Raw genomic sequence first — 26,520 nt, forward strand, 5'->3', positions numbered from 1 at the left:
GTAGGCGGTAAGTTAGCAGGTTAAACGCAGGGCAAAACGGCGATAGTCGGGGCGCGTGTTACTGTATGGGAGGGAATAGCTAATTCGATCGTTTACATCTGATATACATGCCGCGTGCGGAAGGGGTTACTCGGGGATTTAAAGAGGCGGTAAAGATGGATTAAAGGGGATAGTGAATCGCGGGTTGGACTAACGCGGCGGTTAGAAGCAGGGTAACCGTGGCCACACTTTACTGTATTGAGCTGACTGTTGTTACTGCCTTTGGCTCACTTAACTCAGGCTTATCTATTCTCCAGACTCAGGCTATCATCCGTCTCCCTAGAGTTCAGCGATCAGGTAAGACTTATTTTATCAAAATTTTAGGGTACCCTCTTTACAATCACTTATTGCATCTTTTGACATGATACCAACCTACCAATTCAGGCATGAAAATTAAGTATTTTGAAGAGTGAGATGCCAAGAATACCCCAACAATAATGAAACAACTGAAGACAAGCAACCAGATGGACAAAATATATTATTTTCACATTAACATTACACAAAGCCAACAAGATAGAGGGGCACTTAGAAGTTTATCTTTTTTTTAGAGTTAAAGCCTTCTATTGGATGTTACTGTGAAATAGACATACCCCAGTAATAATTTACCTCAGCAGCTAAAAACTAATTTTTTCATAAAGCTAATGCAAGATAGTTAGCAAGTGCCCAGAGACCCTAGCAGCTGACCTGTAAGGGAAGGAGGAGGCAGCCATGCTGTGACTGCTAAGGGTCCAGGCCCTTGCTACACAGTAACTTTATAAAAGTATATATGTAACCAGAATTATTACTACTGCGCAGCACCCAACTGTATATTAATGACAAAGACACAGCCTCCAGCTTCTTGCAGCAGTTCTGGGGTAGATTCTTGGCAAGAGTTAGACATTTCTGTTGCACATTTGCATATTAAACAACATTAATTGATTCTGTATAATAAAATTGCAGTAGTTTCCAACTTTTGTTTCTACACAATCTATTTTATTATTTTTGAGAAGTTTCTGGGTGAGGAATCTCATATATCTGTGTGGGAGAAGGAGACGAGATCTCAAGGATGGAGAGAGAATATGGACAATGGATAGTCTGGAATCAAGAGAAGAGGGGGAAGGTTCTGGGATCTCTGGAGGGGGAAACCAGATGGGGAAAAGAGGCTGTTGGCTTTGGCCCTTCTCCTTACACTCATCTTCTCTTCCAGTCCTAGGTGCTGATATATATATAGAGGGATGCACTCACATCCCTCTAACCCCTGCTCTCCAATCCCTCCCAGACTTCTTTCATCTGCTATTCCTCATTCACCATCCCTACCCCCTCTAACACTGATTGGGCCAGCAGGAAAAGGAGCACAGCAGCAGTGCCTTGGGCCACATCCTCCTTTCCTGCTGCTGTTGCTTTCGACTGCATGACACACCATTGCTGCCTCACAGGTCAAAAGCCTGAGACGTGCCCCAGGCGGAAGAAAAGGGGGGGGGGGGACATGGCCAGAGGTGCTATTGCTCTCCTGCTCCTCTTCCCAACTCTGACTGGCAGGGGAGGGGGAGAGAGAGCTGCAAATGCACGCGCCAGCCAGCCACTGCCTCCAACTGGTCTTGGCCCCCGGTCTCCCCCAATTCCGCAGGGGAGCAACAAAATCCACGGCAAGAGGCTGATTTTGCAGCCCTTGCTGCAGCATCACGGGAGACTAAGGGCCCTTATAAAGGACCTTCAACTCAGACTGAAGAGTTTCTTTTCACACACAATGTGAAGTGTCCCTTCAACAGCAGCCAGATGAGTTGCATCTGGGAGCCATTCTCTCCAGAGGGACTATGTCCAGAGTCCTTTCTCATTCTGTGAAAAAAGTCAAAAGAAGGCAGATCCTCAAGTATTCTTTTGCCCAGAATACACCAGGGATGACAGGTTTAACTTGTTCTTAAAGGCTGCAGAAAGCTCCTCTTCCAGAAGCTTGTGAAGTGACACCCCATCATGAGAATACACCCAGCTGCTTCCAGTCCAGTTATAGCGCTTGGGACCACTGTGGAAACAGAGAACATGTCAAAACTTTCAAAGCTATGACCTCAAAACATCGGCTGCTGCAACCACCACCAATTGCTGTAGAGAAGCTTAAGAAAGTCAAAGAAAAATTGTTTTTTTGATCTTGCAATATAGTAACAGCCTATCCTATCACATGTACCAGAAGTGTAAGAGAAGAAAAAAAAAAAGTCCCTTCATCTCCTGCTGATTGTGAGAAGCAGCAGCCTGGGAATATGGGAGGGGATCTTCTCAGCAAGTATTGGTATTGCTCCTGTGGACACTCTTGCCTCCATTTATTTATTTTTTGTTGTTGTTGCTGCCTTTTATATTTTTTCTATCCTCACCAGTAGATGCTGCAGAGGACTGTTGCCCATCTCTGCCTTCCGAGTCCTGGCCACTTCATGGAGTGAGACTCCAGAGCTTCTTCCTGAACCTGTGCCTGCTGATAACCCCTAGCCCTGATTTACATCCTGCAGGGCTGAAGGAAGATTCCAAAAACCAAAAGATATTTACGAGGGGTAGCTGTCGCCGATTAGTGCAGTGATGGTGAACTCCAGTCCTCGAGTGCCACAGACAGGCCAGGTTTTCAGAATATCCACACTGAATATGCATGAGATAGATCTGCATATAATGGAAGCATGCAAATCTCTCTCATGCATATTCAGTGTGGATATCCTGAAAACCTGGCCTGTCTGTGGCACTCGAGGACTGGAGTTCACCATCACTGGATTAGTACCACAGGTCTCAGACAAGTACTGGTTTCCCTTACTATAGATCATTTCAGTGTAACATTACTGCTCTATAGTCAATGCCTGTGGTGGTTTAAGGGTAGATTCTATTACAACATTTTGAAAATGCTGTGGCACAGTTGCATAAATTAGCATACATTTTATATTTAATAAGCACAAAGGATTTTTATAAAAAATCAATTTTATGGAATATACATTTTCTACCTTTTTCTGTTAGAATAATTGTTTTTCATTATTTGCAGTCTCTAATTTTTCTCCCTCTATTCATTCTTTTCTCTCCTCTTATCCCAACTCTCACTACAGCCTATCACTTCCCTCTTCTTTCTTTTAATTATATGTATTACCTTCCCACAACATACTTGTGGGTCTGCCATCCCCGTGTCACCTTTCCTCCTTCTTTTCCATTGTCTTCTCTCCCTGTACAACTCGTTTTCCTAGGTCTTATCAGTGGTGTACCTTGGTCTCTGTCACCCAGGGGCTAATGCTTTCATTTGCTCCCTTCCCACCCTTCTCATAACAATATCAAAAGTTACAAAAAAAAAAATCACAATGGAAGAAAATTTTCAAAAGGTTTTGCGTATCCAAGTGAGCTTTTGAAAATTGCTACTTTTATGCATGCAACTCTTTTGAAAATTCACACCATAGGGCTGAACTGTCAGTTTTAAGCATGCAAATGGACTTCTGAAAATTGCTACGATATATACTACTTTTACATGCTTAACTCTTTGAAAAATTAACTCCATTGTGTTTATTTTACTTATTTGACTACCCACCTTTCCCTTATAACCACAAAGCAGGTTAGTTAGATACATTGTAAATAAAAATAAAATCTTACATAAAATACAATGGATATAAAAACAATTATAAATAAAACCAATAAACTACATGCTTTTTAAAGAGACATCTGTGTTTGCTTCTTGAAATATTGCTAATACTGTTGGCTGCTTTCCCTTTTTTAGCTGTTATTTGAGTGCTTTAGAAAAAAGAAACTTTTGCTTTTCTCCCTGTTTAAATTTAAAATAAGCATGTTACAAAAGCTAGGGCTACTTTCATACAGAATCTTCTGTAGGGGAATTAAGGTGCTTTCTTTTTTCATTTAAGTTTTTCCTTGCATGCTCTTGTGAAAAAAAAAGAGCTTTTGGAGTAGTATCCAAGCAAGTTCATTTTGGGTTTTATGTGTCTTGACATTTATAAAGCCTTCACCTCTGACTTTATTTCCTTTATAAAGCCCTAGGGAACATGAACAAGGTTAATTAAATTAAACTAGAATGGTATACAAGGTATTTAGAAACTGTGTACAATACAGGCCTTCAATATTAAACCAAACCAACATAATGACTATTATTCAATGTAACAACCGCAGTGCCTTAGTCTTAAGGCAGACCATCTGGAAGCTCAAGGCTTGTCCCATTTGCCTTGAGCTGTCTGCAATATAAAAAGTCCTGAGTCAACTGAAAGAGGATTTATTTATGATAAAAAAAAAATAACCCTCCCCAACACAGATGCATAAAGTTAGTCCAATGAAAAGGTTATCACCTTATATCGTTTGTCAACGATTATTCCTGGGAATAGGGAAATTATATGCAATTGCCACAGGGAATGGATGGATGTGAAGTTGGTGGTGGGGGTGTTGGGGAAGAGGAGGTCCCTGACTATAGCACTATATTAAGCACACTAACTGACAAGCTCACTGCTGACCATTAGCAGTGTATGAAAGCTTACATACCTTGTAGGTGATGATAGCCAAATCTGTTTGTTTGGGGTTTGTTTATTGATTACGTAGGTGCCCATCTCTCTGCCAAGTTTAACAGTTAACACGCCATTCTAATGTGGAAGCAACAGATAAGACATGGAAAGATTAGATCAGTGAATTAATTTATACACTACCACTTTTTTTTTTTTTTTTAAGGTTATTAATGGTCTTGGCTAGTTGCCTCCTGTCCAGTACAAAGTGACTCACGGCATCATGCATAGCTAACAACCGTTCTACATCCACGTCACACCCCCCCCCCCCCCCCCCCACCAATCATAGTTATATCATATGCTACAACCTAAAATATGCATGATGTGAATGTGAACAGAAAGCAGGGTTTTTCAAGTGGTCTCGTCTTTCTTCAAGCAGATCCCCACCCCCACTTCCAGAGTGAGTTTTGTGGCCACTCGCGTTAAGAGTGGAATCTCTCCCACTGAGGGCCAACTGTATAATTAAATAGAGACAAGCAGGATACAGTAGCATGTGTCACTTTCTGCAAATTGTTGGGCAAAAAAATAAAGATAAAAAAATATTAAAGAAAATAACTTGGGCTTTCATTAGGGGCACAGATAAAAACGTATATATTTTAGTGATGACTTCCAAAGATACCAATTGAGAATTAAGCATGCCTCACTCAATTTTTTAGTTATTGGAGATGGACAAATTCTTGAATCATATTTGTGATTAAAAAAAAAAAAGTGGGGCCTTTCTGGACATTTTCTAGTGTGGGGATTAGTTGTTTTGTTTTTTTTTGGACCGTTTTAACTCTGTGCTGGTGAAATCTATAGGGCAGAACTAGTTCTCACTACTAGAATAGATTAGCTTAAAGGGGGACCCTAGATAGCATCTGATCTTTCTCAGTAGCACAGCTCCTACAATTCCTTTTTAAACCACAAATGACCAATTTTCATCAACCAGAGGTGATATCTTACTGGTTTGTAAAATTTTAACAGCCAAAAGAATCCAAAACACAAAGAGATCCATATTGAAAAAACAAACAAAAACAAAACAACCATGGAATGAGCAAGTTATCTGGATATTCAGCTTAATTCATTTGGATAAGTGTTCCACTGAATATCCAGATAACTTTAGGACTGCTAAGTGCAATAAATATAAACACACACACATAGCATGCGTCTAAGCTGGGGTTTTTTTAAGGCGTCCAAAAATTAGGCGTCCGTATGATAGTTGCCGTAAAAAATTAAGCGCACAGCAATGTTCAATTTGTGCACATAGGTAAGCGGATGGCCACTTAAGGCACCACTTAACTTGGACGCACAGACTACTAGGCCTGCCTAAGCACAGCAGACCCGTCTCGCATTAATTTTCCCCACCAAGGGGAAAAAAAAAAACCAAAAACAAACTATGGACTCCTCTACCTCCTGCAGCCACGGCAGCGCCTGCTTGCCGAACACACCAGTTGCTGAGCCACAGACTGAATCTCCTACCTAGGCTTTCTTCCTTTACATTTGTTTTTTTAAACTTAATTTACACACAATAACAGAGTACTTTCCTGATCAGAGGACAAGGGCTGGCAGGAGACCTCAGAGAGTGAGCCAGATCCCTTGCTGTCAAAGCCTCCGGAAGCAGCGGGCTACAGAAGTCAGGAGTTTCCACACCCCCCGTCGCAATCCAAGGGATGGTGCACAAAGGTACCTAGCACCTTGGGGAGCTACTCCAACTTCTTAAAGCCAAAAACCTTTCACTATCTCCAAAAAATGTAACTTTCTCTCAGAAATGCAGGTTTGCACCTCTATCATATGCTGGAGATAGAAATACTGAGGGGCTGCAGGTGGCACACTCTGTTATGTAGCAGTGCCTCAAAGTGTTTGTTCTCTGCCTCCATCTGCCGGTAGGCATGCAAAACCCACTTGTCTGGACTGATCTGGGTATGAACAGGAATCACCCTTTTATGTGAGACTTAGTGTCCGACTTCCCAAGTAGTCTGGCCTTGCTGAGCCACAAATCAGCAAAAAGTAAACTTCCAAACTGTTCATACATTCTACACTCACCTTAATTATAGGTGTCTTAATTTTTTTATTTTTTTTGGCCAGGTTGGGGGGGGGGGGGCACCTGGCAGTTTCCTCCAGAAACTCTGGCCTTCCAGTTCAAAACAGATCTAGCCTCTTATTGGGCAATGGTGCCATGTGCATTCATTCACAGTTATCCTGTTTTTGTCCCCCTATTTAATAATCCTCCATCCAGTACTGTTATCCTTGTAACTGTCCTTGGCTAGAAGGAACAGGCTGCAGCTCCCTGTAGAACCTGGTGTGCACCAGTGAGGTGTAAGTGCCACTATGCATACTATACATCGAGCTATGGCTGAGACTTCTTTCCTCCAGAGCCTGTGAGCCCTGCTTCTGCTCCATCTCCTTCCCCACCTGACCCAGGGAGCAGAAGCTGGGCCCAGGGATGAAAAGACCAAACAGTACTAGTGCCGAGACAATGGGCCAACACCAGATGTCATTTAGCTTTAAAGAAAAAGCCTGCTGTAATGCACAGCCTGCAATTATTGCCTCGTTTCACAGATTAATAACTGGGGGTGACAGAATCCACGTCTCCGGGGAACTCTAGCCTCGGGGGAGATAATGATGAATACAGGGACTCTAAATGTCAGGAGGCAGCACTGAAAGCACCTTCCCAACTTACTCACTCACTGCCTCTCCCCCCCGCCCCCCCAGATTGAAGAAGTACAAGGCATAAGACAGCGCTCCAGGCTTGTACACAGGCTGTCTACACCCAACTTCTCCCCTTTTTATGGGCAGCACAGCTCTTACTTTCAAGGGCATATTTCTAGATTCCCCCCTCCCCTTACAGTAGTGAGCACGTTATACTTTCCCATGCTTCTGTGAGTTACAAGAATGCCCTTGCACAGCTGTAGTTTCATTGTGTCTTGAGCACCACAGAAGGATTTTTATTTATTTTTTTATAATTTACTAGTGCTCTGCCTGGAGATGCAAGATATGTAGAGCAGAACTTAAAAAGTACAAGTAATGGCAGGGCTCTAATTCCTGATCGTGTGGTTTAATAGCACATATGTAAGGGCAGGCTGGGGCAGTGGGAGGAGCCTTTAAGGAGAGGAAAGAGGCTTTATATTTTTCAGAACCATTTGCTCTTTTTTGGACAAATAGTTGCGCAAATATTCAGTGTCTGCTTATGACTCCTTCTCCAGCCTTACCCTGGACAAGAAAGTCAAACGTACCCCAAAAGCCACGTCGTAGTCATTGGGTGTGTACGGTTGGTCTGCAAGGTCCTCAAAGAACTCAGCTAACGAGTCCAGGGTTTCTTCTGCTAGCCTCTCGTACGTGTTTTCATCCAAGGAACTGGAAGGCAAGAAAAGGAAGAGACTTTTTTTTTCCCCTCATGGACATCAAGCTGTCTTCAGTCACACAGGGCAGAGCTCTGCTCACAATGCAGAGGAACAGAAGCAACCAGAAGCCCCAAGGGTGAGAAGGGGATGAGTCCACCAACGATGGAACTGAAAAATCACACAGGACGACAAAACATTTTCCTACCTCATCTACTGCAAAAACAACATGGGCTAGATACAAGAAGGCAACCTGCCATAGTTACATTTGCTAAAACTACATAAAATAGGGATTTTTACTTATTTACCAATTGTTTTTGAAGACATGACACACTATCACAAACTTTTGTTACCCATAATCTCTCTTGAATTGGAGGTTTACCACACAAGGGATGCTGGCATTCAATGGGGATTATGAGTAATAAAACTTTGCATAGTTCTGGAAAATTATAACCTAGGATAAAATATCTTCGTACTCAGCAATTGTTTTCACAAAGATAAGTGAAAGCGGATCCCCCAAGCTACTCTGTGTCCATCTGGGATCAAATGCCCTTTTTTTTTTTTTTTTTTAAAAGCACATGGAGAATAATAAAGGATTCTAGAACAATTTGATAATAGACAAAAAAAAGCATATATAAAGATGTACAAAGCAACTTTCTTACATAAAGTCTCATTACTCATCGATTCCATGATCTGGAGCACTATCGTGGTGTATGTTAGATTGAATTACATTTGCTTCAGTTCAGGAAAAACTATAGGTAACAGCACTTTGTGCAAGAAAGCATAGGCGCTGAAACAGGGTGCGCCTGATCAGCTTTGGACTGGGCAGCATAGCGATTCTACAGCTGTAGCAAAGGCCGCAAAATCTGGGCCTGCCAATGAAATTATCCAGTTCCTGCAGAACTGCTACAGAAGATCCAGGACTGGGCCGGACAGGCGGCAGCTGGCCAGTGGTGCCTTTCAGTTACCTCCCCTCTCCCACAGTGATCAGCAGCGTAAGGAACAATGGTGCACTGGGTCGCATCCTCCCCGTTCTGCAGCCTTGGGCCCAACTGCCGTTTTTGAACCACACGGAACACTGTTAACAGCCACGCGCCATTCAGAGCGGCAGTTGGGCCCAGGTGGCAGAAGGAGGAGGAGGATAACGACGCTGCCTGAAGCACCACTGCTCTAAGCACTGCAGCAGAGTCACACGAGGGAGCATGGTGAAGATGATGTGCTAGGACCTCTAAGAACGATGGCAGCCTGCCCTCACAGAGCGGCACTCCTAAAGTATGGCCTTAGAGGAGACCTCCCAAAACAGCCCTCGGCTGGCCGGGGGGGGGGGGGGGGGGGGGGGGCACTCTCAGTGGAATCCTCAAGGGAAGGGAAGCATAAAAAAAAAAGAAAAAGGAAAACAGCAGCTTACGTTCTATGCACAGATACAGTGTCAGTAACTAATACAGCACATAAATTCAAGGCATCATGCAACTGATCAGGATCTCAGATACAAATTACTGTCGGAAATCCAAAGGGCAGAATTTGTGCTAGGAAGGTTATTTTTGATCCTGCAAAATCCTCCTCCTCCTCCTATGGGTTTCCAGTTCAGTCTGGGAGTTGCAACACCATGAACCTTCATTTATGGCTACTTGGGTTTCTCCCCTCCCTCTCTTATTTAACTCAACTATTGGCGTCGTTAGGGGGTCACAGATCATGGCTTCCTCTGGAACATGGGACACATGCATCCCAAGTCTGGCCAACAGGTTTTACCCTTGCAAAATGGCTGAGATGTTCCCCCCCCCCCCCCCCAAATCCTAGCAGCTGTTGTGAACAAGCATAACAGTATCTATTATTTATAGCACACCGTGTGTAAAGGTTACGATGTTCCGGTAACCAAAAGCTTACAACTATGTTTAAGAATCTGCCATTTATTTGCTCTCATTAGACATCCTGCCAATATAGCTCTGAGCAAGTTATGAAAGTCCCATGAAAGTCAAATATATAAGACAGTTTACAAACACACTTCAAATTCTTAACTATTATAAAATCTAGTCATCCTCTGCTTCAACGGCAGGGGAGCAAGTCTGATATTTCACTTTCAATGCAAAGCCAGCATAGCTCTCTGCTTCAACGGCAGGGGGGAAATGAAGAAAGGTGGATCTATATTCAGACAACAATCAACAAGGACTGAATTACATAGTCTGAATAAACAGATAAGCATGGGTGTAGCTTGCTTATTGCGGTGGTTAATACCCCTAACTAAATTAAGCTATTTCACTTAGATGCAGTTCCAACACTGCTCTCTACATTAATGGCAGGAGTGGAAGGGAAATAGAATAAAAAAAGGTTACTAAGAGCCAAGAGAAACAGATAAGTATGTGAGAGAAAAAAAAAAAAAAAGAGTGGGAAAGCTTGCTGGGCAGACTGGATGGGCCGTTTGGTCTTCTTCTGCCGTCATTTCTATGTTTCTATATATCCAAATAACAACTTGCACAAAATTATGTGACGGGAGGCTGACGTGGGAATAAGAACCAAGGTCAGCAGAGTCACAGATCTGTGCTCTAAACCAATCATTGTTAAGCTGGACAGCTACAGACTGATAGCATCTGTGTCACAATGTATAATTTAAAATATATACTTTACCTTACATTACCCAAATTTCTTGTTTTTCTTAAACTTGTGAACAGAATATTTATATTGCCAAGGTTGAGATGTTGTTGCAAGTGAAGATTTATATCCTAAAAAGAAAAAAAAAAATGCTGCTAGTAATGCTCCCAACTCAAAGGTCATGAAAGATTATTTTAACCAGGTTAGTCACAAGAAACATGTACATAGTTTAACAAATCAGGAATAAGTAACAGTGAGATTAAAAAGTAATGTTTGTTTACCTGAAAACAGGCTTCTCTGTAGACAGCAAGAGAAAATCAGCCATGACTAGTGGATGATGTCATCCGACTGCACCAACACAGAACCATCTCTCATGGTTCAGAAGTCTTCGAGCATGCCTGGGAGTTCCTGCACGGTAGTTGCCTTGTGAACACCCAGCTTTCTTCCAGAGCTTAAGCTCTGTCAACTCTTCAGGAGGCAGGCAGGTAATTATATAGCCGATTTATCCTTCTGTCTACAAAGAACTCTATTAAACAGATAAGCAAACTTGTTTTCTCCAGAGACAAGCAAGATTAAATCAATCTTAATTAGTGGGGTGTTCCAAGCTGAGGGTTGCCTTGCAGAGAAACTAAACAACCTGCTGGAGCGTAGACTACTGGATGAAAAGGCTGTGCAAACTGCAAAACTGCTTCTTCTTTCTGGGGTCATGCTGGTTAGATAATAGTGGGATGTGAAAGTGTGGATTGATGACCAAGTAGCAGCTTTGCAGATACTTTCAAACAGAAGTGGCCCTTAGATGAGCCACTGAACTCACCATTGCTCTCACCCGTGAGCCTTGCCAGTCTATAATTTGTACACCAGCCAGCGCATAACAGTGTGCCAATTAAAAAGAGTTTTTTGGCAACTGCTCTTCCCAACTTATTGGGAATCAAAAGACACAAACATTTGAAAAACATGACAGTGAAGCTGAGTACTTTGCAAGTAGATAAGCCATGGCTTTCTTTTCTTTTTAAACAATCCAAGAGTGAAGAGCCCATTCTCTTTTGTGTGCATGCAGCACTGGAAAGAACAAAGGCAACACAATTGTTTGGTTGAGGTGGAAAACAAAAACCACTTTCAGAATCCCAAGCTGGTGGCTCCTTATAGGAGGCAAACCGGCCAGGACAACTCCTGGATTCTATTCCACTAGTAAAACTCCATAAGGGTGTGCTTGATCATCCTGAGGACACCCCTTTATTCTACTATATGGGAAACATTTTTATATCCTGGATAAGAGAGGTTCCATTGTCCCTCTCTGGGCTTCAGGGAATATATAAGGAAAGAAACTTCACAACGTCTTTAGACAGTTGGACCACTGTTTGCTGCATAGATGGAGACATCTTTTTCAGAAATCCAGACAGTCTTGATTCAAAGCGTCTCAGTGGCAGGTGGCGCCATGTAAAAGCTCAGAGGCAACACAAGGGTCCTGGTCATACCCAGTTCTGACGTGCCCTGTACCATTTGCGCTGATGTGCTCTGTATGATGCCCATTCTCACTCTCAGCATCAGAAGCACTTCTCTTTGCGATAAAGTTATGACCTCCATGGTGAATAGGCTTTTATTTTTTGGCTCTGAGGACTTATATGCTGAAAAGACTAATGGCACTGTAGCCAAGATGCTCTGCACAAAATCAATAGCTTACACTTTGGTCCTCGCAGACATGTTCCACACCAGGGAAACCAATGGAACTTTAAGCAGTCCAGGGATGCGCCACGTCAGGAAGCTCTGCACAGAGGAAACTGATGGCACCTTATACGGTGCCCCGGCCAGCACTTCTGGGTGAAACCAGTTGCTCAGTGCTGAGGGGGATCTTCTGAACCATGAAAGACAATGCCACCTAAGCCAAAGCAGCTAGAGGTGCTCTTCCTGGGACCGAGGACAGATCTGCCAAGAGACAGTCCTGGAAGGGATTCCTCGTATTATTTAGGTGCTCTACTTGGCATCTTTTCTGGTACCTTCTACACTGGACTTAAATCCTGACCTGTAGTGGTTCTGAGAGCTTTCCCAGACTTGCAGGAAAAAGGAAAGGCCGACTCCTGGCATGACCAGTGCTTCTTACAGCACTGGAACTCTTAAAAGTCCTTGCTCCAGGAAGCTGCCTGCCCTCGCACCAAAGCGTTGGGGCCTTACTCAAGACTGACCGTCTCAGCTCCCACATTTTCCAGGCATGGGTCAGAAGCACCCACAGATACATTCTGCCATAACTAGGGCAAAAAGTGCATTATGGTCCATTAGGTAGTGATAGACTGAGTGACTATAATGGATATGCAATACCCATATCTGCAGGCCTTGAAACCAGCACTTCAGGTTTTTTTCACCTTAGACTTTTCTAACTTATATGTTCTTAAATGCAGAAGCAGAGATGAAAAACAGAGGGGGTCTGCAAGGAGCAGAGCTAAGTAGAAAATGCAATATACTAAAAAATATATCTGAATAGGGGAAAACCATCTGTGCAGTAACTTGGCTGAACAAAATCCGAAGAGCTCATGGGGCAGAAACTGCATTCAGGAACTGCTGTGCATGCTCAGAAAGACTTCTGAGCTCTTTGAGCGCCAGGGTCTTGTGTTGGCGCCATCAGATGACATCACTCATTAGTTATGGCTGATTAATCGTGCTTGATGATAAATTCTAGATCTAGTTCACCGTAAGGGATGAAAGAACGTTTTCATGCCACGCGGAAGACCTGGGTTTAATTCCCAGGTCAGGGCTTCTGTTCCCTGGGTCGGCCAGAGATACTGTGGAGGCAGCATTCACAACGCCCAGGGGGGAGTCTCAGCTATTTCTCAACAGTGACATCTACTGACTGGATTTAGGTACATATTTACCATATTCTGGAAGGAGCTACAGTCTGTGGTCCCTAGTCAAAGGCCGTCACTGCAATGCTGGTACTGTAGGGCAGGGTTTTATAAAAACAAGTGATTAAACATCCATGAGTAATTTTGAATGAAGGTTCATAGCATGGTAGCCCAGTAGAGACTGGTTCCAATTAAGCTGGAAATATCTTCATGGCAATAAATAACACCATGGACTGAAAATGTAATTAATTCCAATTTTCAAAATACATTACATTACCACTTAATGCACCTGACATGGAAAAAGACTATATCACCTGATATGTTATTCTCTCACTTTAATATCAGCTGCTTAAAAGCAACCTCACACACAACTGTAATACAACAGACATTATCAAATATATATATATCTCACTTCAAGTCAGGAACTTGTATATTACCCGATAATTTTCTTTCCTTGATTCCTGCTAGATCAGGACTTACATATCGTATTTCCCTTTCTACAACTGACGGAAATAGAGTACACACATTTTATGACCTAACTCTGGGCTAACTGGTCCTGGACAACTGCCAATAACCTTCTAGCAAAGTACAGTAACCAAAATACCCCCCACATTACAACACATTATCAAACACAATAGGATTGGCAAGGCCATTTTGCATGAGACCAGAGAGAAAAGTTGAAGAATGAGGACATGCTTAGATAGTGATATTGCTCCCCTTTGACCCTGTGTTTCTGGGTGGGTTCTGGACTGGTCTATCAGGAATCAAGGGAAAAAAATCATCAGGTAAGAATTCATTTCACCTTCCTTTTCTTTCTGCTACACCAGTCCTTAGCTATGGGAGTTATCTAAGTTGCTCTTTCCTGGGAAGAGAGGAAGACAGAGCTGTCGTAAGTATTCCTGCCCCAAAAGCAGTCTCTGCCTTGGCCTGAACGTCCAATCTATAAACACCCTGCAAAGGACCATGACCATGTGGCAACCTTACGGATTTCTTCTGGGGAGGCTGAAGATGCCTCTGCCCATGATGATGCTTTCTCCCTTGTTGAATGGGCTCAGAGCACCACTTGTTTGCTTGATAAGAAGGCAAGTTGAGACCAGCTAGATCCATAAAGGAAGCAATAAAGTGGCTTTGGAGGGTGCCAAACACCACAAACAGCTTGTCTGTTTTCTTAAAGCAGTAAGTCACCTTAGATACCTCAGAAGTATACACCACACATCCAGCAGATGCAGTTTGTTTTTTTTTTATCTTTCCCTTGAAAAATCGCTGCTACTAAAAGGATGGAAGTGAAAAATGGATTCAAATGAAAAGAGGATACCAGAAGAAAAGTTACCAGGTCTAGAGAAATAACCAAATAAAAGTCCCTGCATGAGAGGGTCTGTAGTTAAAAAATGCACCTAGCAGAGCAGATAACTACTAAAAAGGTGGTCTTTAGAGACAGATCCTTTGGAGATGCCTGATTTATTGACTCAAATGGAGACCGCGTTAAGGTCCCATTGCGGGATTACTGGTCTGAAGAGCAGTTCACCCCTTTTAGAAACCATATTATATCCAGGTGCGTTGCTACTTGGGTGCCTTTAATTTTGCCCCTGAAACATAATATAGCCACTACCTGTACCTTTCAGGAGTTGAGGGCTAACTCCTCGTCCAGGCCTGCCTGTAAGAAGTTTAGTATTTGAAAAATGTCTGACTTCCATAGGGAACCAACATGGTCTCGGCAGAACCCTTCAAGCACTCACCAAATCCTGGTGCAAACTAAGGAAGAAGTCTTATGTGCTTTCAGCATGGTTGAGATTATGAGAGAGGGTACTTCTCGGCAGTATAGGCATACTCTTTCAAGGGGCAGGCAGTAAGACAATGGAGATGGGTCTTTGATTGGGACTGGCCCTCGACAGAGGAGGCCCTGCTTCCTGCTTAAGTGTAGCAGGGTTCTTCTGAGTAACCTTATTAGGTCTGTACAGCAAGGCCGCCTTGGCCAGTCAGGAGCTACCAGGATTCCACAAACGAATGAACCTCTATCCTCCCTGTTGGATGATAAAGTAACTTGTCCTTCTTTTTGTTCTGATCAGAGCATCTAAATATTCCCGGGTCTGGGATGGTTCTAAATTGCTCTTTACATAAATTATTACCCAGCCTAACTGCTATAGGAGATGAACCACTACTTCTGAGGCTCAGCTTGCTGGATCCAGTAGGCAACAGCCTGAGCAATATATCCAGGGGACACTCTATGAAACTTTCACTTAATACAATCAAGTTCTGGAATTTGTTGCCGGAAGATGTGGTCAAGGCATTTAGCATAGCTGGGTTTTAAAAGTGGTTTGGACAATTTCTCTGTATCATTTTTAGTTCATCTTTCTTTTCTGAGATGGGACAATCAGAAATGCACACAATACTTGAGGTGCGGTCGTACCATGGATAAATACAAAGGAATTATATTCTCCATTCCGTTCAGAATCTCCTTCTCAATATGCTCTTCAGGCAAGACCAAAGACTTAATTCAGTTTTTCTACTATGGTTTTTATCATCCTTCAGCTCCCCTTTTAACCTTTAGTCATCTAGTGGTCCAAATTAATCCTCACAGGTTTTATGCTTCAAAAAGTACTCAAAAAGGTTTTATGGTTAATTTTTGCCTCTCTGGCAAACTTCTTTTCGCATTTTCTCTTGGCTTGTCCTTTTTCCTATTTTCCATTTTCTGAAAGATATCCTTATGGATTTGTTTTTCATCTCACCATTTAACTATACTGTCAGTTATTTGGTCTTCCTTTGACCTTTTTTAATGCATGGAATACATTTTATCTATTTGTCCAATACGATATTTTTAAAAAAATGTCCATGCTGCATGCACATTTTTAATCTTTGTAACCATTCCTTTTATTTTTTTCTAATTTTCCCATTTCATCAGTCTCTCTTATTAAAGTTAAATGCTTCTACAGTAGCTTTACTTAATGCCCTCTCTTTTAATAATTTGATTGCTAAGTGCCCCCACCACTGTTACCTTTTGCACCAGGTTCTGCATTGAGATGAGACATTTATTGAATCAATTGTAGGATAATTTAAATCTCTCATTATTGTGTTGCCAATTTTATTTGCCTTTTAAATTTAACATTTCACTGTCCAGATGGATGATAGTATACACCCACTGTTATACTTTTCCCTATCACATACGTAATTCTACAAATGAAAAGGCTCGAGCTAAATACAAAATAAGTTAACATTCCATAGAGCATTTCTACTGGGTGCAAAATGTAACTAAATTATCACCTTAATAAATGAGTTTGAATAAGCCCAGCCTTAAACCCATGTGATGCAACCTCCAGGGATAAGTTCAACAAGGGTTAGAAATCCTAAACAAAAGCCATCAGATCAGTGAATCTGATCCCATTAATCAGTGCCTCAATATGCTAAATTATTACCACCAAAAATGTATCTTATCTCATGCATGTGAGAATAAACAGGAGCAGATTTAGCTTATGCACTAAACATTAACACAAAGTGCCAAACTACAACTCCAAGCATGCACTGTCTCTCACTCAGGAAACATTTTTTTCATTTATTAAAACTTAATATCCCACTTAATATCCCAAGCGGTAAACTAATTTACAGGGCGAAGCAATAATCTGCACATTAAACTGTGCTGGATTTCAGTACACAGTTTTAACGTAGTTTAATATTTTTTTTAACTCCCGAAGCATCAGGAGTTAAAAAAAAGAAAAATGCATGTTGACTGGAAAAATGAGTTTGGCCTCTGCCGAATGCATATTTTAATTTGGAAAGCGGTGAGGCATCCCTTGATACATGTATCACCACAGCGTTAACTGCAGCCAGACAGCCGAATCAGTCAGGATTTACCTGACTACCTGGCCAACTTCTTTGTTTTCCTCTGTCCCTTGGTTTTAACTGCCAGCACAGCAGTGCTGGCGACTTTATTCCATCTCTGACCAAGAGTAAAAGTTTCCAGCATTAAGAAACTGCAGGTTAAGTCGGCAAACCTCTCTGCATCCTTAATGACCTCATTTGCATTGATTGTCCATGTGAGAGCACTAAACAGTACTCAGTCTTTAATACAATTTTTGTGAGTGTAAAACTCCTTGCTGCATCTATAGTAAGGTTTTAAGTCCACAAAAATGTGAGTTCAAATGCAGGAAAGGTTTGTGCCTTCAGCTTAAATGCACCTTTCTGCATCAGTAGATTTATAAAGAAGTGTTGTTTGTGATTAGTCCACTTGAACACACCAGTATAAAAAGACCAGCAAAAAATCTGCGGAACAGATTAAGGAGGAGGCTGTCCAAATATCCAAGTTACAGGTTGTGTTACAATGGTGCTCTGGTAGAGAAGAGAAAGGTGAAGTTCCAGCAGTAGAATGTTTTTCCCAAGCCAGACCTTTGCATTAAAACTTCACAATCAAAAAAACACTTTGAAATCAGCAGAAAAGAACTTAATTTGGAGTACCTGAATGTAATCCACTTTGAAGCGCTAAAAAAAGTGCAAAAAGTGGAATATAGATCTAAATAGTGCATTTCTCACCCTCTGCCATAGTTTTCTTCTAGCTGTAAGTTCTGTTGTCTCCCTCAGTTTTTCATCCATCTGAAAACATATCTCCCTCTTCCCACCACCCTACATCTCCAGAGTCACCACTATAACAAAACCTTGTCTAGTTGGATGAGTCACTTTAACAGGCCGATACAATATCGGCATGCATTAAACAGGCGCTCATAAATGTATCTTTACTCATCAAAATTCTAAATTTATATATTTTGATCCTGTGCAGCTGAGATCATATCTGGATGCGCACCTTGTTTCCAACTGAAATATTTCTGATTGGCTTTTTGTGAATTGTGCCAGTTTAATCTCTTCATGTTTCATTTTTTTTTCTTATTTTCCTTATATACCACTCCTTGGACTCTATGCCCCCCCCCGTATTTTCTTTTAAACCTTGAGATATAGAATTGCATATAAGAATATTTATTTATTTGATGAGTTTTATATACCGTCATTCGGTAGAGCCATATAGATAGCAATAGTCATTTCTTTTCTTTTGTATATTCTGTCTCAATGCATTTTCTGTCACAAGTGTATTCTTGTGTTGTCTTTTTAAATGAAAATATATATATATATATATATATATATATATTTTTTTTTTTTTTTAAAGGCACTCATGAAAAGGAGGCACTAGGAAAACGGTGTGCTGCTAGTATCTCAGGAGAGGTGACTGTCAGGAGTTTAGGGAAACCTACACTCAATTTACAACCATCCGTTTTCCTAACCTGTGCACAGCCAGGGTTCTTTTTCCTAACCTTACCACGGGCAACCTTTTTTTTTCCATTTTTCCAAGGGACATGTTAGTTCTTATAAGAACATAAGAAAATGCCATACTGGGTCGGTCCATCAAGCCCAGCATCCTGTTTCCAACAGTGGCCAATCCAGGCCATAAGAACCTGGCAAGTACCCAAAAACTAAGTCTATTCCATGTAACCATTGCTAATGGCAGTGGCTATTCTCTAAGTGAACTTAATAGCAGGTAATGGACTTCTCCTCCAAGAACTTACCCAATCCTTTTTTAAACACAGCTACACTAACTGCACGAACCACATTCTCTGGCAACAAATTCCAGAGTTTAATTGTGCGTGGAGTAAAAAAGAACTTTCTCCGATTAGTTTTAAATGTGCCCCATGCTAACTTCATGGAGTGTCCCCTAGTCCTTCTACTATCCGAAAGAGTAAATAACCGATTCACATCTACCCGTTCTAGACCTCTCATGATTTTAAACACCTCTATCATATCCCCCCTCAGTCGTCTCTTCTCCAAGCTGAAAAGTCCTAACCTCTTTAGTCTTTCAAATTAATATCGCCACGAAGTTGGAGAAAGTACTGAAAAGCAGTATTTTCTGCTGTTTTGTACACTTTTTGGGCTCCTAAGCATGGGGGGATAGATAACAGTTTCATCAACATGCATTTCCACCTGACCAGCGCTATTAACTACGAGCGTTTTGCACCTCTAACCCCCATTTTGCATTGGGGGGGCTGGACCCGCGACGATCACACTACTTTCCTTTGACCCAATTATGAGAGCGCAATGTCGAAAGATGATCACAAACGTCCAAAGCTAACGCAAGAAAGCTGCCAACCACTGCTGATATGTGTTCTTTCTTTCCACGTTACATCCGGTGTAATGGTTTGTCCGGCTCGCGCGGCAGCCGAGTCCCTCCTTCCCACGCCCAACCCCCAACACAGGCTGGGCAGGGTCGAGCCGGGCGCTGGAACGTGCGCGCGCGTCTCTGGTTGTCTCCCTGCCCGCCGGGTTCTCTCTCACACACACGCAGCCCTTTCTCTCCTCCTCCATTGTCGGCGCGAGGCTCTGTACTCACGCGCCGCAGGGAGCCGAGGACAGGTTCGGGCGGACTCTGAAAAAAGAAGCAGCGGCGGTGCCATCGCCCCCAGCTGCCCGAAGTCCGTCTCCGAAGCGCCCAGTAAAGCGTGCCAGCCGCCGGCCTCCCGAAGTGCCACATGACCGTCGGCCTGGTACCGGCGCTGTTAACCCCGCTGCTGCTCGGCGCGCAGCTCGTCGAGGCTGGGCGGGAAGGCGGGGATAAGGCAATAAGGTGGGGGAGGCGGGACCGGTTGGCAGAGTCCAGGGGCGAGCAATCATCGTGTGCACATCTGATGGGTGGCGTGGCGAACGGAAATAGGGTATAGCGTCTTGAAGCTGCCTGAAATAAAGTAGCTCGGAAGATTTATTTTTTTTTGCATTGCTTTGAAAAAAAAAAAAAAAGAATAATTTTTACCGACCTAGTGGACTGGTCCAAATGCAGTTGGACAATTTGATCCTTTAATTTCAGTTTTCATATTGGGAAAGTCAATAGACCTAGAGAGTCTCATGGGCTGATAGGGAAGTGTTTTGTGTCTCTACAGAACCCTTTCAGAACGGGCAGCACATTGCTCCGATCATTTGGTTGCTAACTTCTTTTCATCTTGCTCATATTAGTATTCTATTCTATTTTAAAGTTGTGATAAAAAAAAATAACCCAAAATTGGTAAGATCCCTAGTGCAAGAGTTTAAAAGCCTCTCTCTCTCTTTAAAGCAGCGGGCTACGAACAAGGAGACCAGGGTTTTAGTCACCTTGGGCAAGTAACTTTACCCTCCAATCCGCTTGAAGTGCTGAAAAAAAAATCAATATATATATATAATCAATTATTAGAATACTAGGGCATGCATTGTGACACTCTCTCAGAGCCCTGGAATGGACTGGTATGTGCAGCCACAGGAGGAGACTGCGGCATAGCCCATCCAGCTGTGGAGTGACGACAGAGCCCATCCTATCTGTGAGGCCACACCACCCTCCCCCCAACCTTGCAGGAGCAGCACGGTAGCAGTGGCCTCCTTCCAGCAGTGAGGAGCAGTGCTGTCATTCAGCAGCAGCCAAAGACAAGTACCAGAAGAAAGGGGAAGGCCTGAAAGCTGTAGCTGTGTATGCTTGTGTGTGTGTGAGAGAGAGCGAGCGAGCCTAAATGTATGTATGAGTGTGTGTGTGAGAGCAAGTATGTGTATGCTAGAGCCTGCCTATGTGTGAGAGAGCCTATGTGTGTGATAGGGGGAGATAAAGATTGTAAGGCCCCTCTCCCAATCCACTACAAAATTACTGAAGATATAGATAGTCAACATAGCCAAGAGAAGTCTTGCCTCATCAATCTGCTACATTTTTTAGGGCATAAATAAATATGTGGTTAAAGGTGAGCCAGAAGATATGATGTATCTGGATTTCCAGAAAGAATTTGACAAAATCCCTCATGAGAGACTTCTTAGGAAATTAAAAAGTCATGGGATAATGGGCAGTGTCCTATTGTGGATTGGGGATTGGTTAAAAGAAAACAGAGAGTTGGGCTAAATGGTACAATAATGGAGAAAGGTGAATATTGCTTTTTAACATATTTATAAATGACTTGGAAATGGGAACAATGAATGAGGTGATCAAGTTTGCCGATAATACTGTTATATTCTAGTATGGTTGTGGACCCTAGATCCTAGTGAGAGCTGCTCCACCCACAGGGAGGAGCCCTGTGGGGACTCACTAAGATAGGCCTGGCCTCAGCTGAGACAGACACAGATAGAATGAGACTTTATTGTACAGGAAAGTAGGAGAAGTTCCCACCAAGTGGGAGAAGAGACACAGTCCAGAGTAGTAAGGTTGCCCTGTGATGATATCCCCAGTAGTGGTCCACAGAGCGGGGTATGCTGGGGAATTCCTCTTCCAGGTGGTACACCTCTCAGGTAGATCTGGTAGTGGCCTGCAGCGCGGGGTACGCCGAGAATCACACTGACGTAGAAGAGAAGTGCAGCAGGTCAGCAGAGCTGGGTAGATGATGGTACTCACTCTGACGTGTAGAAGCAGGAATGCTGAGGCGAGCACGGTAGTGGTCCAAGGCACGGGGTACACCGGAGTTTCCATCAGCAAGATGATAGTGTACTCACAAAGCTGAACAAGGCTGTGTCTTGATCAGGTGTAGAGGTATCACCAGGCAGGAAGGCCCTCCGAGGAGCGGATAGCCAGAACGCAACAAGGCCCCTGAGGAGCGGGTACCTAAGGCATTCAGTCCCAGGATCAGGAACGAGTCAGCTCACGGGGCCATCCCACAAGCCACAAATCCTAACATCCTGCACATGGCCTTCTTGGCTTTAGCTGTTTTCTAGGTAGCAAAGCACCCAGAACCTATTTGTCTTATCTGTGCATTTTGACTAAATTGTAAGCTCTATGGAGCAGGGACTGTCTCTTGTATGTGTCTGTACATACCGCATATGCCTTGTAGTGCTATAGAAAGGAAAATAACACTAATACAGAAAGTAGATTGGGGCTTTTTGCAAATCCCGTGGGGCAACATTTGAAAGATCTTGGAAGTATGTTGTAAGGAATAAAAATATGAGGCTTGATATAAATTGAGGACATATTTTTTGGATGCTAGGCATCAACTTTATGATGCCATCTAATACTGTACTAAAGGAGATGGTTTCTTCTGCTTTGCACTGGTTTCTTTGCAGAGTGCCCAGGAGAAGATTTTGCATCACCTGTGGATGAGCTGCTTTACATGCATTTGAAAATTTTATGTATGCAAATATATAATAAAACAGCGCATCTAAATAGGGGATGGTTTTATAGGCCAGGTATTGTACAATATCGCCATGATAAGTGAATATTGCATGATAAATGCTGTTTTTTTATGCATTAATTGCTTATTGCAGCTTAGTAAATATATTCTACAATCTCATAAATCCTCCTGAGGCTTACCCAGTTCTGCTTCAAACACTGCTGCTGCTGGAGAGGAGCTTTACACCCTCACAACTTTCTCTCTGGCCTTTAATAGTGGGTCATGCATTTTCTACCACCCTACTCTTAGAAACCCTACCCCAGAATTCCATGACTCGAATAGTCTCTGGAATTCTGGGAGTTGTGCTTTATATTACTAGAGTATTTCCCAAACTTTCTGAACTACATGTAGCTAATGCTCTTAGCTAAAATGTACTGTTAAAAAAATAAAACCAGTTAAATTTTTCATTTGATAGCTCTAATTGGTGTGGCAGTTACTTCCCTTAACCAACATGCCTGATACTTTGGATGCAACTCCAACATTGCTCTCTGCTTCAACGGCAAGAGGTAACAGGAAATTTGACTCAGACAGTAAACAACAAGGGCAGATGCTACCATAAGCTTGCTGGGCAGACTGGATGGACCATTTGGTCCTTTTCTGACGTCATTTTCCATGTTTCTATTAATAGAGAAAATAACATGTTTATATTTCACATGCGCTATATTAGCCAGAGCAGATATTGGAAGCCTTCATTACTTTTCAGACTCTGGGTCTCTTTGAGAGTAATCCATGATGTAAAATTAGAAAGAGATTGTAAATATGTAATTAGAAATACAATGTTCACATTCAAAACAGTTGACACCAAGTGATTAGTACATAAAAAGACTGCAAAGGACTATCAGCTCTGTCTGAAGTGTGTGGCCAAGAACAAAGAAATCAAATTGGATCCTTTTATTTATTTATTTATTTATTTTATATTCTTTTTTATACCGAAGTATAGCTGAGTGCCTTCACCCCGGTTTACAGTGAAACAACTTCATACAATGAACAGGTTATAAATTATAACACAATATAAACATAGTTATACCATCTCGGCAGCAGCAGAGTATAACATGTTAGAATGAGACAATTTAAGGCTTAATTTAGAAGAAACTTATTAAAGAAGTATTAGAGTTCAAGATGAAGGTTGATATTGATATATATATTGATCATATCAGTCTGTGAATGATTGTCTAAACAACCATGTTTTTAGTTCTTTTTTGAATGTTTTGGAATCTTTGATGGAACTTAGGTATCCTGGGATAGAGTTCCATTCTGTTGGTCCAGCTATAGAGAAGGCTCTATGTCTGGTAGAGGATAGTTTCGCAGATGAGAGAGGAGGAATGATTAGCTGTAATTTGTCAGAAGACCTTGAAGGGCGGGGTGATTTGTGAATTGCAATCATGTTGTCCAGAGATGAATTGTTGTCTTTGTAAATTTCGTTATGTAGAATGGTTAAGGATTTGTATTTAATTCTCTGTGAAATTGGTAGCCAGTGAAGGTTTTTTAGGGTTGGGGAGATGTGATCAAACTTCCTTTTGCCGGTGAGCACTCGTGCAGCAGCATTTTGAAGTAATTGTAGTGGTTTTAGGGAGGATTTAGGTAGTCCTAAGAGAATTGCATTGCAATAATCTAGGCTTGAGAAAATGAGGGTTTGAAGAATTGTTCTGAAGTCATTCGGGTACAGTAATGGTTTGAGATGTTTGAGGATCTGGAGTTTATGAAAGCCTTCTCTCGTTTTTATAGCTATGCAATTCTTAAGACTCAGATCATAATCAATCCAGATGCCAAGATCCTTTATTGGATTTTTCATTTGAATGTTGGAGTTGTCGATTTGAATGTAGGGAATTTGAGAAGAATGAGTTGAGAAGTTTCTTTTTATTAAGATCCATTCGGTTTTGTTCATATTTAAGCATAGATTTAAGGATCCTTACATTTCCTTCTGCTGCTCTACAGCACCGAAGCAAGATTACTGAATGCCAAAATGCTCCAGATAGTTTATCCACCGGTGAGAAGTTGTACATGTGCATGCGATGCAAAGAGCTCCTGGCTCTCAGAGAACGAATCAGATCTCTGGAGGCTAGAGTGGCAGACCTGGATGAGCTGAGGCAGACAGAGAGGTATATAGATGAGACCTTCAGGGACATAGTAGCCAAGTCCCAACTTCAGACTGGCAGCCCTGGTGCTGCCTTGGAGGAAGAAGGTCTCATGATTGGAGAGCATCAACCTGGGGCAGCAGGAAAGGATCCTGTAGAAAGGACCTGCTCTCCAGGTGATACATTGTCCTTTCGCACCGAGGATATCTCCCCAAGGCCTACTGCCCAGGAGGGAAGGGTTAAGTCGGCCGTCATAGTTGGTGATTCAATTATTAGGAATGTAGATAGCTGGATGGCTGGTGGGCGTGAGGATCGCCTGGTAACATGCCTACCTGGTGCGAAGGTGGCGGACTTCACGCGTCACCTAGATAGGATTTTAGACAGTGCTGGGGAGGAGCCAGCTGTCGTGGTACATGTGGGCACCAACGACATAGGAAAATGTGGGAGGGAGGTTCTGAAAGCCAAATTTAGGCTCTTAGGTAAAAAGCTTAAATCCAGAACCTCCAGGGTAGCATTCTCTGAAATGCTCCCTGTTCCACGCGCAGGTCACCAGAGGCAGGCAGAGCTCTGGAGTCTCAATGTGTGGATGAGACGATGGTGCAAGGAAGAGGGGCTCAGTTTTGTTAGGAACTGGGGAACCTTTTGGGGAAGGGGGAGTCTCTTCTGAAGGGATGGGCTCCACCTTAACCAGGGTGGAACCAGACTGCTGGCGCTAACCTTTAAAAAGGAGATAGATGTTAGGAATCGGTTGCTGGATACTCCTGTTGGAGGAGGAGTTAGCAATCTGTAATGAATCAGTTGCTGGAGACTCCTGTTGGAGGAGGAGTTAGCAATCTATTATGAATCTGCTCCTGTGGAAGGAGGAGTTAGCAATCTGATATGCTCAGCTCCTGTAGAGGGAGGAGTTAGCAACCTGTTAGGGTTAGACTGTGGAGTTAGCAATCTGTAATGAATTGGTTGCTGGAGACTCCTGATGGGGAAGGAGTAGCAATCTGTTACCAGCAGAGTGCTTGGAGAGGGCACTCAGCTGTAGAGGAATGAAGATAGGTGGATCCTTGGGCCGATGGCAGATGACAGCGCCCCCAGGAGGATATCCTGAGAGGGACCACCGGCTAGGCTTGGGTATGGAGACAGACACAGATACATCTTTGATTAGACAGGTTAGTAGAACCACCAGAGGTGGCAGTAGTGAGCTGATATGCTCGGCAGGGCTGAAGTCCCTCAGGTACTGGAACAGCAATCCCAGGGTTGCTGAGCTGTAGAGAAACTATAGATAGTGAGTAGACAGGGTATGCTGTGTTCATAGCCAGAACTTAGGTGTCAGAACTCACATAAGGTCTTAAAGAAGCTCAGTAGCTGGAAAGGGTTAGGCCCTCGAGGAGCGAGTACCTGGTTCCAGGGAAAGCTCTGAGAGAGCAATGGTAACTCACAAATGTCTGTATCTGCGATAGCTTCCAGGCAGTAGAGAATCTTCAGAGTGTCCAGGAACATAGGCCCTCGAGGAGCAAGTACTGGTTCCTATCTGCAATCTGAAATAAAGAAAAGAGAGCGAGGCCCCCGAGGAGCGGGTACCCCTGGTAAGTTCGAGGAGGCAGACTAGTGTAGAGAGACAAGCGAGTCCAAAGTCAATCCCCGCTTGAAGCGAAGACTTTCTCCTTGCTAACTCGATTTGTTAGTGAATACTGAGACCTTTTATATTGCAAGCGGATGACGTCAACTCAGGGGGACACCCCCGAGGTTCACGCCCTTGCTGGTATATCAATCGGAGTGCGCGTGAGTGCGCCCTACATCATTAGACAACATGGCAGATCCGCAGCATTGAGCTGGTCCGGGGACGCTGGAAGGAGATGGCAAGAAGACGCCACGGCAGCTAACCGTCCATCAGACCCGGAGGGAGTCGCCACAGAGGTAAAGAGGGCGGAGTGAGAGCGCGAGCAGCAACAGACGCAACAATAGAGCAGCTTTTAAACTAGAACAAAGGGGAAAGCCGACATTCGCTCAGCAGCGCATGGTTCGGAGAGAGGTATCTTCAAAGGATACTAATG

General features: G+C 42.9%; 1 protein-coding gene across 1 annotated transcript; it reads right to left on the reverse strand.

Moving 5' to 3' along the window:
- Nucleotides 1-497: 497 nt before the first annotated feature.
- On the reverse strand, nucleotides 498-19,930 carry FXN (frataxin). The gene is made up of 5 exons (XM_029612930.1): nucleotides 19,628-19,930; nucleotides 10,469-10,563; nucleotides 7,742-7,862; nucleotides 4,513-4,610; nucleotides 498-2,038 (listed from the first exon to the last, which is right to left on the reverse strand). Exons 1-5 carry the CDS (start codon nucleotides 19,766-19,768, stop codon nucleotides 1,885-1,887), a joined length of 609 nt encoding a protein of 202 aa, XP_029468790.1. The 5' UTR covers nucleotides 19,769-19,930; the 3' UTR covers nucleotides 498-1,884.
- Between the last annotated feature and the right edge of the window lie 6,590 nt (nucleotides 19,931-26,520).

The sequence above is a fragment of the Rhinatrema bivittatum genome, chromosome 1, assembly GCF_901001135.1.
Source record: "Rhinatrema bivittatum chromosome 1, aRhiBiv1.1, whole genome shotgun sequence".
Classification (NCBI taxonomy): domain Eukaryota; kingdom Metazoa; phylum Chordata; class Amphibia; order Gymnophiona; family Rhinatrematidae; genus Rhinatrema; species Rhinatrema bivittatum.

Bases quoted from the DNA above. Each gene is read 5' to 3' on its own strand.
- FXN (XM_029612930.1), bottom strand. From the start codon at position 19,768: ATGTGGCACTTCGGGAGGCCGGCGGCTGGCACGCTTTACTGGGCGCTT. The intron at 10,564-19,627 runs GTGAGTACAGAG...TTTTCTTTTTAG, and splicing joins TCCTCGGCTCCCTGCGGCGC to GATATAAATCTTCACTTGCA. The intron at 7,863-10,468 runs GTAAAGTATATA...CTTGCCTTCCAG, and splicing joins AGAAATTTGGGTAATGTAAG to TTCCTTGGATGAAAACACGT.